This window comes from Pelophylax lessonae (genome assembly GCF_965119305.1).
Source record: "Pelophylax lessonae genome assembly, chromosome: 4".
Taxonomy (NCBI): Eukaryota; Metazoa; Chordata; class Amphibia; order Anura; family Ranidae; genus Pelophylax; species Pelophylax lessonae.
Genome location: NC_138771.1, coordinates 25,828,272 through 25,841,844, shown reverse-complemented (window position 1 = coordinate 25,841,844; position 13,573 = coordinate 25,828,272). Strand labels below are relative to the sequence as shown.

At 43.9% G+C, this 13,573-nt stretch overlaps 1 protein-coding gene across 1 annotated transcript in view; it reads left to right on the top strand.

Annotated features, from left to right (window-relative positions):
* Positions 1-13,573, top strand: part of LRRK1 (leucine rich repeat kinase 1) — a 439,003-nt gene that overhangs the window by 100,940 nt on the left and 324,490 nt on the right. Inside the window, exon 2 of the mRNA XM_082253047.1 lies at positions 7,682-7,816. Within this exon, the coding sequence (XP_082109173.1) occupies positions 7,750-7,816 (67 nt within the window). The 5' untranslated portion in view covers positions 7,682-7,749. The remainder of the gene's footprint in view (positions 1-7,681; positions 7,817-13,573) is intronic.

Below are 13,573 nucleotides of genomic sequence, written 5' to 3'. Positions count from 1 at the left end.
AAAAAAAAAAGGATGTTATGAGGAAGGCTGCAAAAGCCGAAACGCGTTCGCATCTTTTGTATCATGCTCCTGGATATAAAACATAGCGTTTGGGTTTGGGAAAACTTTTTTATAGTTGGCAAAGAAAAAAAAAATGTTTGAAAAGCGCCCCATCCCTCCATGGTCGGTATGTATGTAGTTTGTAAACGTTCTTGGAGTGAGGGGAGCACCATTGACCCACCACACCGGCCACACTTGGAAAGTTCCGATTACCTGCACTAAAGTCACTTTTGGCTGTGATACAAAACGGAGTCGCACTGTTTTGCCTCTGCACCAGAGCACCTTTTATGTGCGATTTGGACTACTTAAGGACATTACTGCATGCAAGAATTTCATTTCAATCTGTGTGCAAATTTGGACACTTTATTTTGAACACTTTTGTTTGTGCGACTCAAATCCTATTGTTTTTTTCTGCATTTTTTGCGACATTGGATTACAAATTGCATTCATTATCAATTTTTTGCAAATCGCATTCACTATTAATTTTTTGCAACATCTAGTTGCCTGTGGAATGATTTATATATATTTTTTTATTATTTATCACCTTATTATCTACCTCTATTTTCCACCTTACCTTTCACGCCCATTTTGGGCCCATTTATTAGTTGCTGTCACTTTATAGCACTTTTTATGTGCAATTTGTTTTGTTTCATCACCTCTCTGCGTTTCGGCTGATGCGATTTTTGGTTAATCGCACCAACCTTTTGCAATATTTAATTGCTTATTGGTTAATTGATTTTTATTCAGCACTTTATATTTATATTTGTTCACTTGGTTCTAGTTTACCCCACACACCTTGGGGGGCTTATTTGCCTATTTTGGTATTTCTTCTACACGGTCACTGAAGTACCTTTATAAATTTGTGATTTATTGCCTTTCCATTTTTCTGGTGACCTTCACCAGCACTTGGCACACAGTCACTTTACAGATTCTATTTGCACTAATATTAGTATATATATATAATATATATATATAATGTATATTTTTTTATGATGTGTATATGTTCTTGATATCTAGTATTGATTACCAAGTCATTTCCCACTGTGGGTTTATTATTTAGTGTCTGTTTTTTAATACTGTGACTACACTTATTGTTGGGTTGAATCCCTCACCTACACGATATCTGTTATTTACGTCTATAGTAGGCAGCACCATTTACCTCTCCCCTTATCATCTCAGTTTGTAAACGTTGTTTGCATCACACATGTGAGGTATCGCCGTGATCGTTTGAGCGAGAGCAATAATTCTAGTGCTAGACCTCCTCTGCAACGCTAAACTGGTAACCTGTAAAAAAAGAATAGGCGCCGCCTATGGAGATTCTTCGATATGGTTGTTAGTCTCCATTCCATTTTAAAGCATGACCTATTAACCATCTATTTACTTGGCATACCATCACCTTTTATATTTTACCAAAAAAATTGGGTTATATATCGTGTTTTTTTTTTGCATTAAAATTCATTAAAGCGTATTTTTTCCAAACAAATTGTGTTTTAAAAACCTCTGCACAAATACCGTTTGACACAAAAAATTGCAACGATCACCATTTTATTCTCTAGGGCAGTGATGGCAAACCTTTTTGAGCCTAAGTGCCCAAACTTCAACACAAAACCAATTATTTTTTTTCCAAGTGCCAACACTGCAATTAAACTGCAGACACCCAGCCACCCAAGTGATGATTGCACACTCCAAGAGGGACTGCAGTCAATTCAGCACTCCTGACTCCGCGTCCAGTGTTGGTGTGCCTCGCAGCTGCTTCTCATTTTGTTGGTGCCTTTGATCACCCTTCTCACTCTTGATTGTGTCCTCTCAGCCCTGTCCTCTTGCTCCTTTTTGGATGGTTCAACTCCAGGGGCTGTTGTGGTTTGGGCCCGCTCCCTTCCGAACAACCTCAGCCTCCTTTCACTCTTGTCTCCACACTCCTCTCACACTTCTCCCTTCTCCCTCAGCCCTTTTTTTCCTGGGCTCCAGGCTGACCCTCCTATTTTCTCAGGGCATGCTGGGGCTGTAGTTTTTCTCTAAATTTGATTAAAATATTTTTGATCAAAATAGAGCCATAGTCTTCTGGGACTACATATCCCATGGTACACCTGTCTTGACTCCTCATTGGTCCCTGGCTGCAGCCAATGGGGAGGCAGGAGGAATCAGAATGGGCGGGTCCCATGCATGCTCTCACAGCAAGTCAGAAGCAAGGAAGGAAATAATGTAAAAAAATTCTCGTACGATAAAGGCTTTTTTTCTTTTTTTTGTTGTTTATTGTTTCTGATCATGCTGAGTCTTTCGGATCTGATTTTTCTCAGACGGTACACATTAAACGAAAATCATTAGTTCTGTTCACGTACGAGAAACATTTTGGAGTTTGAAAATACATTTTTTTAAAATGAAGGGACAAAGTCTTAATCAGTTGTCGAATGTTGTGTACACACTATACAAAAACTGAACGATTATCCCTCGTACGGAATTTTTGCACCCCCCCCCCCCCTTAAAGAGGAGTTCCAGCCTGGGGGAAAAGCAAATACTGTAGCTGCTGACTTTAAATATAAGGACACTTACCTGTCCAGGGATCCACCGATGTCGGCACCAAAAGCCGATCCACCCAGGTGCAGGTGCTGGCATCTTCACTAAGGGAAACAGGAAGACTTGCAGCTTCACAGCCTGTTTTGTACTGCACATGTGCGAGTCGCACTGCGCTTTCTGAATGGTCCCGCTGTCTTCAGGGACCTGTGTGTCTCCCAGGAAGCAATGTGGGGGGAAGGAGGGGAGATTGCGTAGATCGCCGCACAAACATTGCGGCGATCTTACCCGGAAGTGGGAGCGAGTACCTGGTTTTGACAGGTATCCGCTAAGGTGCCAAATGTGGCAGCGGAGGAGGGGAAGAAGCAAATGAGCAGAGCTTCCCCTTTTTGGTGCAGCTCTTAAGCTTGGGGGAATATCAAATGGGTGCTGTACTATAAATCAGCTTGGACTGTTTACCACACTGAAAACTAAATTTGGACAGTTACTCGTGCAGGGTGGGGTGGCTACACACCATAATCGGATATCCATTATATTAACCAAGAGCAGACAGAGCATCAATATTTCATGTGCAATATATACAGTATATTTGACAGGAAGATTTTTATTAGAAATTTTGCATACATAATACATAGTCTGACATTGTGCTACATAGTCGACTTCAGTATAAAAGAACAGGAATCGTATACACAAATAGGTATTTGCAGGTGAGTGATAACATTCGAGACAAGCAGTAAAGACAGGAAGAAGAGGAAGAGGAGGAAGGGAAGAGGCAAGCAGGTAGAATAAGGGAAGGTAGCGCAGCAAGAAGGCAAGTTATATACATACAGTATAGGGGTTTAATCACTTTTTGGAAACCTAGAGATAAACAAAAAATCACATTATAACACCCTGGTGCTTGCATCCTGATAGACAGAAATTTATAAAGAGCAAGGAGAATTCCAGGGTTTATGGAAAAAGTCACCCTTTACTTGGGTGGGGTGCTTTTCTTGATGCCAAGTCAAGTATAAAATGTCCCTGTAGTTGAAGTTTTACTTACCTGGGACAGGAGCAGCGCTGCTCATTCTGCTTGCAGGCTCACGATGAAGATGCCAAATGCTGAGGCTCAAGAAGTACTGCAGGGAAGATATCAATCAGCCGAGTGGTACTAAGTGCTAAAGCCTGCAGGGGGGAACATTTAATGTTGACATAGGGTGGTTAAAAAACTTCTGCCAACTGCAAACCTCTGGGTTCTTCTGTTGGAGATCTAGGGTTCTGCGGAACCCCATCAGCCAATGACGAACCCCTGAGGACCTCTGTTGAAACCCTAGGGTTCTATGAAACCCCAGAAACCAGTGGTGAACCCCTGGGGGACCTCTGAAGCATAAAAACCCAGCAGCCAGTGGTGAACCCCTGGGGACATCTGTTGTTGCCCTAGAGTTCTATGGAACCCCAGCAGCCAGTGGTGAACCCCTGGGGACATCTGTTGTTGCCCTAGAGTTCTATGGAACCTCATCAGCCAGTGGTGAACCCCTGGGGACATCTGTTGGAGCCCTAGAGTTTATGGAAGCCCGGCAGCCAGTGGTGAACCCCTGGGGACCGCTGTTGAAACCCTAGGGTTCCATGAAACCCCAGCAGCCAGTGGTGAACCCCTGGGGTCGGCTGTTGAAACCCTAGGGTTCCATGAAACCCCAGCAGTCAGTGGTGAACCCCTGGGGACATCTGTTGGAGTTTTGGAGTTCTGTGGAACCCCTGCAGCCAGTGGTGAACCCCTTTGGACCTCTGTTGGAGCTCTAGGGTTCTGCAGAACTCCATCAGCTAGCTGTGAACCCTTGGGGACCTCTGATGGAGCTCTGGGGTTCTGTGGAACCCCATCACCTAGTGGTGAACCCTTAGGAATCTCTGTTGCAACCCTAGAGTTTTGCGGAACCCTGGCAGCCTGCAGTAAACCTCTGGGGGGCACTGTTTGAACCCTATAGTTCTATGGAACTCTGGCAGACCCTGGTTGAAAAAGCCTGCTTCAAAAAAAATCTTTATATCAAAAGCTTCAGTATGTGTTGGCTTTTCTGGCATACAGTTGTGTTCAAAATTATTCAACCCCCACTGAAATTGATTGTTTTGGTCAGTTTGACATTGATTTTGATCATTCAGTCACCCTGCTTACAATTAAATCAAAGAGGCACGTGTAGGTCAGACAAATATAACATAACATTTATAATGAAATAACCACAAATGTCTTTTCTGTGCTCACATCATTATCAGTTTTATTCAACCCCCAAGTGACATTCAATCTTAGTACTTAGTACAACATCCTTTTACAGTTATAACAGCTTTTAAACGTGAAGCATAGCTTGACACAAGTGTCTTGCAGCGATCTACGGGTATCTTCGCCCATTCGTCATGAGCAAAAGCCTCCAGTTCAGTCACATTCTTAGGCTTGTGCACTGCAACTGCTTTCTTTAAGTCCCACCAGAGGTTCTCAATCGGATTTAAGTCTGATGACTGTGATGGCCACTCCAAAATGTTCCAGCCTTTAATCTGCAACCATGCTCTAGTGGACTTGGAGGTATGCTTGGGATCATTGTCCTGTTAAAGGTCCAACGTCTCCCAAGCCTCAGGTTTGTGACGGACTGCATCACATTGTCATCCAATATCTCCTGGTACTGAAGAGAATTCATGGTACCTTACACACGCTGAAGCTTCCCTGTACCTGCAGAAGCAAAACAGCCCCAAAGCATGATTGACCCCCCGCCATGCTTCACAGTAGGCAAGGTGTTCTTTTCTTCATAGGCCTTGTTCTTCCTCCTCCAAACATAGCGTTGATCCATGGGCCCAAACAGTTCTAATTTTGTTTCATCAGTCCACAGAACACTATCCCAAAACTTCTGTGGTTTGTCCACATGACTTTTGGCATACTGCAGTCGACTCTTCTTATTCTTTGGAGACAGCAAGGGGGTGCGCCTGGGAGTTCTGGCATGGAGGCCTTCATTACGCAGTGTGCGCCGTATTGTCTGAGTAGAAACTTCAGTACCCACATCTGACAAATCTTTTCTCAGTTCCTCAGCAGTCACACGGGGACTTTTCTCCACTCTACGCTTCAGGTAGCGCACAGCAGTCAAAGTCAGCATCTTCTTTCTGCCGCGACCAGGTAGCATTTCAACAATGCCCTTTGCCTTGAATTTGCGAATGAGGCTTCCTATGGTGTCTCTTGGTATGTTTAACATCTTTGCAATCTTCTTATAGCCATTGCCCTTCCTGTGAAGAGTAATCACCTCTTCTCTTGTCTTCCTGGACCATTCTCTTGACTTCACCATGTTTGTAACCACACCAGTAAATGTCTAGAAGGAGCTGAGTATCACAGTCATTTTAAAGCTGCCTAATTGGTGCTTATTAGGCTTTATTGCTGCTTCCTGACATCCACAGGTGTTTTCAATACCTGATTGAAAACACTTCAATGAACCTCTGTTCTTCAGAGTGGTAGTCTTTAAGGGGTTGAATAATTGTGTCAATGAATAATTCACAAAAGAAACATTTACTACTGTATTACAAAACCAATTACTACTGTATTACAAAACCAATTGATGTCATTTTAGTTGCATATGGTTCTTTAACCACTTCTCCCTGGGTGGACGTCCTATGACGTCCGTAAACTTTGCGGGAGTATACCGGGATGATGCCTGTAGCTAGAGGCATCATCCCGGTACCGTGGTTTAGAGCCGACGTTTGGCTTTCCGTCGGTACCGACCGATGCGGCTCGGGAGCCGCTCGATCGTTACCCAGGGGGGCGGGAGGGGGCGTCCCCCTCCCGCCGCCTTCCGTGGCTTTTACCGGGGCTCCCGTCCGACCGGGAGCCCTGAGCACCCAGACGGCGCATCCGCCGGCTGGATGGAGTCCCGATCAATGCCGGAAACGGCTTCGATCTGGTCTCCAATGACGTAACCCGGAGGCGGCGTCCATGAAGTCACTTCCGGGTTAGTGTGCTGCAAAAGGCGGCAAATTTGAAAAACGTCTGTATGCAAAAACGCCGTTTTCTGCGTTTTGCATACAGGGAAGTGTAGTGTAGTGGAGGGGTCTAGGGTCTTTTAGACTCTCGATCCCTCCATAAAGAGTACCTGTCACTGCATATTGCTGTCACAAGGGATGTTTACATTGCTTGTGACAGCAATAAAAGTGATCAGATTTTTTTTCTTAAAAACTGTAATAAAGTTAAAAAAATAAATAAAATAAATGGGAAAAAAAAAAAATTTAGCCGCCCCCGTCTCGCGCACAAAAAAAACGTATACGGAAGTCGAGCCGCAAATGAAATCGCTGTTCAAACCACACATGTGAGGTATCGCCGCGATCGCCAGAGCGTGAGCAATAATTTAAAAAAAGAGCTACACTCTAACTCTAAACTGGTAACCGTTAAATAAATTTAAAGCGTCGCCTATTGAGATCTCTATTGACCGTAGTTTGTCGCCATCCCACGGGGGGGCGCAATTTTAAACCGTAACATGTTGGGTATCTATTTACTCGGCGTGACATCATCTTTCAAAATATACAAAAAAAATGGGCTAACTTTACTGTTTAGTATTTTTTAAATGCAGTGAAATGTGATTTTTCAAAATTTTTCCCAAAAAAATGGCGTTTTAAAGACCGCTGCGCAAATACCGCGTGACATATTGCAATGACCGCCATTTTGCTAAAAAAATATATATAATGTTTGGGGGTTCTAAGTAGTTTTCTAGGAAAAAATACTGATTTTAACTTGTAAACAAAAAGTGTCCGAAATAGGCCTGGTGGGGAAGCGGTTAAGAAGTCCTTGTAGGATTTCATTCTGAATACAATTACAAATGTACACGAAATTCCCTAAAACCCTTTAGAGCATTGGGGGGTTGAATAATTTTGAACACAACTGTATACGGAACTAGCCAAATGTATAGGCTGCAGGGACCCTGGAACAACACCTTCTTGACATTGTCCGTAGTTCACAAGATAAAAAGATTGTTCCCTTTTCATCCTAGCACCATAAAGGGCTTGTGCAGCTATTTTTTTATGTTTGAATTTACATTTGCTATTAGATGTAATCTTGTGTTTTTAGAATTAGTTTCACTGTAGAAAAAAATGTGGTAAACCAATGCTTTTTTTTTTTTTTTTTTTTCTCCCCTTGCAGATGGTAATTTCGGATAAGACCTCTCCTAGTTGGTCTTGGTTGCACTGCTGACAGGCTGATTCCTCAAGATGTACTGGTGTGTTGGGGTTGAAGCATGTGCTGGAAGTCGAGGTGGAAGTATGGATTCCCACAATGGTAAGTGTGGGCTGATATCGGATTCAGTCCTTTTTCTCAATGCTAAAAATGTATTTTCTTCTTTCAAGGCTTTCTTCAAATTATAGCATGGGTTTCCTTCCTAGAATCTTGTATTGCATTGGTGTTCCATTCTTCACTTTCATGCTTTGGTTTTAAACATGGTGAAAATCTCATTCTTCTCGAGGGATTCTTGAGGACCAACCCATTTATGAGAGTCGCAGATTCACACTCCATCTGCTATATCACTTGTAGCTGTAAACTGGAAACTTGATACAGTCTTTTAGACATTATCAGGGGAATTCAATAAAGTCCTAGCAAAACCTTTCCGACCTAACGGCCCTTTAAATTGGGATTTACTAACTGGAGCACTTAGAATCTGGTGCAGCTGTGCATGGTAGCCAATCAGCTTCCAACTTCAGCTTGTTGACAATAAACCTTGGAAGCTGATTGGTTGCTATGCACAGCTGCACCAGATTTTGCATGCTCCAGTTTTAGTAAATCTGCCCCAGATTTATGTAGCTGTTTACAATAGGTACATGAATGAATTTCTCGTCACACAGATATTTTCCGTGCAGAATCACATGAAAATTTCTCAAGAATGTCTTAGACACCCTTTATGAATACAGCTGAATATGTCTGGACTTGTATTGTATAACTATTCATATTTAGCTTTTTTTTAGAGGGATGGTGGATGAACTCTGAATATATTGTTGTAGAAAAACTTAGACTATTGTCTTGTGCAAGAAAAAGTAAAATCCCAGTTTGTTAAACATACACTATATTACCAAAAGTATTGGAACGTCTGCCTTTACTTTAATTGCATGATTATGCATGCTAATATTCTGCTGGCTTTGGCAGCTGCCGCTTGACATTGCATGCTATTGCCTAATCTATCATCAACCAAGACTCCCAGATCTTTCTCCATTTTTGATTCCCCCCAAGGGTTCCCCTCCTAACGTGTATTGTGCTTTTATGTTTTTAGTCCCCAAGTGCAAAACCCTACACTTCTCCACATTAAACCTCATTTGCCATGTCGTTGCCCACTCCGTTATTTTGTCCAGGTCATACTGTAGGATATCTGCTTCATGCTGTGCAGTTATTGCCCTGCCCAATTTTGTGTCATCTGCAAAAACTGATAACGAACTACTGATCCCGTCCTCAATGCTGTTTATGAATAAATTGAAAATAATGATGCAGTGCCGAATTGCAAAATATGGCCTGGTCATTAAGGGGGAAAATCTTCCAGTCCAGAAGTGGTTAATGGGCGGCTGTATGCCGTGACAGTGGGTCCCGGGAATCTCATTACCTAGGCTCTACATGCTGTATGGTCCCTGTACAGCCTTATTTATATTTATCTTATATGGTCTCCCTTACTGGCCAACCATGGATCAAGTGTCTATGTGCATTTGTAGGTCCCTGAAGCAGAGTTTGAAATTCTGACTCTAGGCTTTAAACAAAATCATTTTATTATATTCTTTGCTATGGTGAGAAATATCTGAAAACCTGCAATACTCTTCGAATGCTAAGAAGTGTCTGGAATCCTGTATTAATATCTTGTGCTGAGCACTGTTTGGAATCTTCTTCTTCTTTCTGTTTCGGAGGTGCTTGATGTTATTGCACAACATTTCGTCTTGTGGTCATACTTCTTTAAATTCTTTGGTTCCTATATTTTGTATGTAGAAGGCAGGAAAGGACCAAGGAAGAAACACCCGTTCTGTTAGTATATTGTACCCCAAGATTCCAATTTAGGATATTGTGACTTGTTCTGAAACTTCTGGTGCAGGAAGCATTTCAAGTTAATAGAGAAGTAGAGTGCAGATGGAAAACAGTTCCTGGAAGATCTATTGCAGGGGTAGGGAACCTATGGCTGCATCTGGCTCGCAGACAAATCTTTTATAAAGAGGGGCGTGTCCAGACGTGAGCCACGCTGGACATGTAGTCCCAGAGCTCCGCCGCGTCTACCACTCAATCCAGTGCCATCCACGTAGCTGTGCCCGGTGCCAAGGAGATTTCTGCACCCATCAACGGTACACTTTGTGGGCTACCCACCGCTACCCTCAGTTCTTCTCTGGGTGACCGGATTGCCGCGCTACGGACCCCGCGGCCTACTGAGGGCCTTGGCAATCACAGCCTGGTAAGGAGACCTGCCGTCCGCTCCCTGTGCCCCGATAGACATGTTCTCCTTCCCCTCTGACACCCGGGGACCCGCGGGAGCTGCCTCTCACATCCACTTCTGAGGCCTTCAGCGGCTGGCCGCCATTTTCTCAGGGCCTATACTCTCCTCCATCACTCGCAGGCCTGCAGGCGCTTCACCACTCCGGCCTCATTGCATACCTGCCCGCTTTGCTCTCTTCCTGACCATATTCCAGGCACTTTCACACAGCTCCATCTACTCACTGTATAGCTGCGGCCCATGAATATGAATATTAAATAAAGGTTCCCGACCCCTGAAATATAGTGTATGGCTCTCATGGAATTACATTTGAAAATATGTGGTGTTCATGGCTCTCTCAGCCAAAAAGGTTCCTGACCCCTGATCTATTGAGTTGATTTTAGTGGCACATACATATGAGGTGGGTGGAGGTATCCCTCCTGCCAGGACATTGTATTCTGACCGCGGGACTCTCCGCTGTCACAATAAACTGATCCCCTGGTGTAGCCTATTGGGCAAACATATTTTTCAGTGTGTCCCTTCAATGGAATTTGATTTATTGATCAACTTCCATTTAGCAAGGGGAGCCACACCCAGATCAAAATCAGGCCGGTCCCTGCTGAACTGGCCTAATTTTGCTTCCATCTATGGCCAACTTTAGCCTTTAACCTTCAAGTCGTATCAATTTCCTTCTTAAAATAAAAGTTGGGCTTTTTTTTCAAAAATCATACTTACCCAGGTGGATGCAGCATACTTGCCTATGTGGATGCTACATCTGCCCCCCCCCCCCCCCCCAGCTGTAACACTAAGGACCGAGTGATCAAAGACTGCAAGTCACCGCTCTCTGCTCTCCCCCTCGCTGGAGTGTTGGGCTGTGGAGGGGGTTGGAGCGGCAAGCTCAGGCTCTCGCTGAGAGGCTGAGCCGGGGGCAGGTTCAGGCATATGGGTGGATCCTTTGACCGGCTCTGTGAAATCAGCTGACAGAGGGCTTCAGCCTGCTGTCTGCTGAAAATGGATCACAAGCGTGCAGAACTAAGTGCACTACTGTGATTCACAGAAGTACAACCAAACGAGCTTTGGCTGTACTTCCCCTTTTAGCTTGCAGGATGCACTCACATTTTCCCTTAACAAAAGCTAAGATAGGCACAATTTAGTTGCACGTTCACATTTCCTGGGCCGGAGTCAAGATTGGCCACTTCAGTATTCATGTCTGTGGAAGAAAGCGTTTTCTATGGAGACTAAATAGAAAAGCTTTGTTGAGTGTTCATGTCCAGTGCACTTGTATTTACTGTGGGGTCAGTATGGGTCATCTGTCACCAACAGAAATAATTTACCAAAACTTGGCTGGACTGTTAGTTTTCATAGACCTGAGGAAATACTGCTGAAGAATTCCAGGTATGGATATTTTTTACATAGTTACATTGGTCTAGCTTGGACCAAATTTACTACGTATTTACCATAAAAATCCTAACAAGTTTAGATCTGTTCCCCTTTAACACCTGTCCCAATGTACCCTCAACATTTTACCTGTCCCAATTTACACTCAATATTTCACCTGTCCCAATTTACACTCAATATTTCACCTGTCCCAATTTACCCTCTATATATTTTACCTGTCCCAATTTACCCTCAATATTTCACCCAGGGCCGGATTAAGAGCATCATGGGCTTGGTGCTGAGGATTTTGAAGGGCCTTAAGGGCCGTGCCTTGGCATGCACCCAGAGGAGGAAGGGTGCAGCCATGCATGCCTAATTCAACATGGGATGCTGTCTCTGAAGCCCATAAACACATCCATGCATCGGCAACTGTCCCTCCTTGTCCGGCCTTCGTGCTGTGTGGGGAGGTTCTGAGGGAGCTGCCTGGGGAAGCGAGCATAGAAGCCAGACTTCTGTGTTTACAAGTGACAGAAGAGCGGTAACAGTGAATATGGCCAACCCCGGGGGCCTATATAAAAGGTAGGGGCCTGGAGCTGCAGCTCCAATAGCCCCTACGTTAATCTGGCCCTGATTTCACCTGCCCCAATTTACACTCAATATTTCACCTGTCCCAATTTACCCTCAATATTTCACCTGTCCCAATTTACACTCAATATTTCACCTGTCCCAATTTACCCTCAATATTTCACCTGTCCCAATTTACACTCAATATTTCACCTGTCCCAATTTACCCTCAATATTTCACCTGTCCCAATTTATTATTATTCTACAGGATTTATATAGCGCCAACAGTTTGCGCAGCGCTTTACAGTGTGGGGGAAGACAATACAGTTACAATACAATTCAATACAGGAGGAATCAGAGGGCCCTGCTCGTTAGAGCTTACAATCTAGAAGGGAGAGATTTATACTCAATATTTCACCTGTCCCGATTTACCCTCAATATTTCACAAAACAATAAAGTCTTTCACAGCAGAATGTACCTATGTGAAAAAAGTTTGTACTTCAATCTTCTTACAATGCACTTTACATATGCTTGTCCACCTCTTCTGCACACTCCACCACCAGTTGATCTCTCACCTTCAATTTATGACTCCTACAGAATGTAAGATCATAAATAGCTTGTGCCCCTTCAAAAGATGCTTCTTTTTTTTTAGATTTCAATAGATTTTTATTTGGTTTAAGTGCAATTTAAACATATATAATAAAACATAGGAATAGCAGTAGTTATAAAACATAACTCAGTATGAAAAGGAGATCCAGGGATGCAGCCCCCAAGGGAACACAGAACAAAAGTACATCCCGCTAATCAACAAAAATACTACCAAGTCTCGAGCCCAGGCGGCCCGGGTCAGACCAAGGCCCGCGACTGCCCAGCCCCAACCCACCGCCACCCAACCCGCACCGGGACAGCAAGGCGACCCCAGGGACGTGGCAAATATAAAACTCAACAATGAATGAATAAAAACGAGGCCGCAATAAGCGGTGTCAACCAACTCCAAAAGATCCCCAGGGGACCGTATCTGTCAGGCGACAGAACAACAGAGAAAAGAGGGGCCAAGAAAGTGACAGAAAGGGAAAGAGAAGGAAGTGGAGAGAAGCAGAAAGGGGAAGGGAGGTGAAGGAGTCTAGGATCAGGAGGGGGAAAGGTGTCCAGGTCCGCCTCAGGGGGGCCGAACACACACGGTAGGCCATTCAGGCAAAGGTCAGTAATGGAAAATCCACAAGTTACCGGGGTCCCGCCAGATATCTCTTCCAGGGGTCCCAGGTCTTCCCAAAGAGGGGTAGCTTATCCTGGAGGATGGCCACCATTCGCTCATTTACCATAATCCAGGTTAGCTTGGCTTTAAGCAATTCAAGTAAGACCAACGGGGACCGCCAGGAGCGAGCTATGGCGATCTTGGCCGCTGTGAATATAAAAGTGACCAAGCGTTTGGTGTGTTTGGGGGCCTGGTCAATCGGTTTGCCCAATAATGCCTGGGTAGGGGATTTGATCAAATTAATGTTCATGAGCGAGTAGACAAAATTATACACTCGGATCCAGAAGCGGCGGACTTCTTTTTTTTTTTAATATAATCTTTATTTAAACAAGTAAATAGTGTACAGAGATAAGTTGAACATAGACATTTACCAATTCACATCATGGCACAGCAAACAGCTGAAACGGGC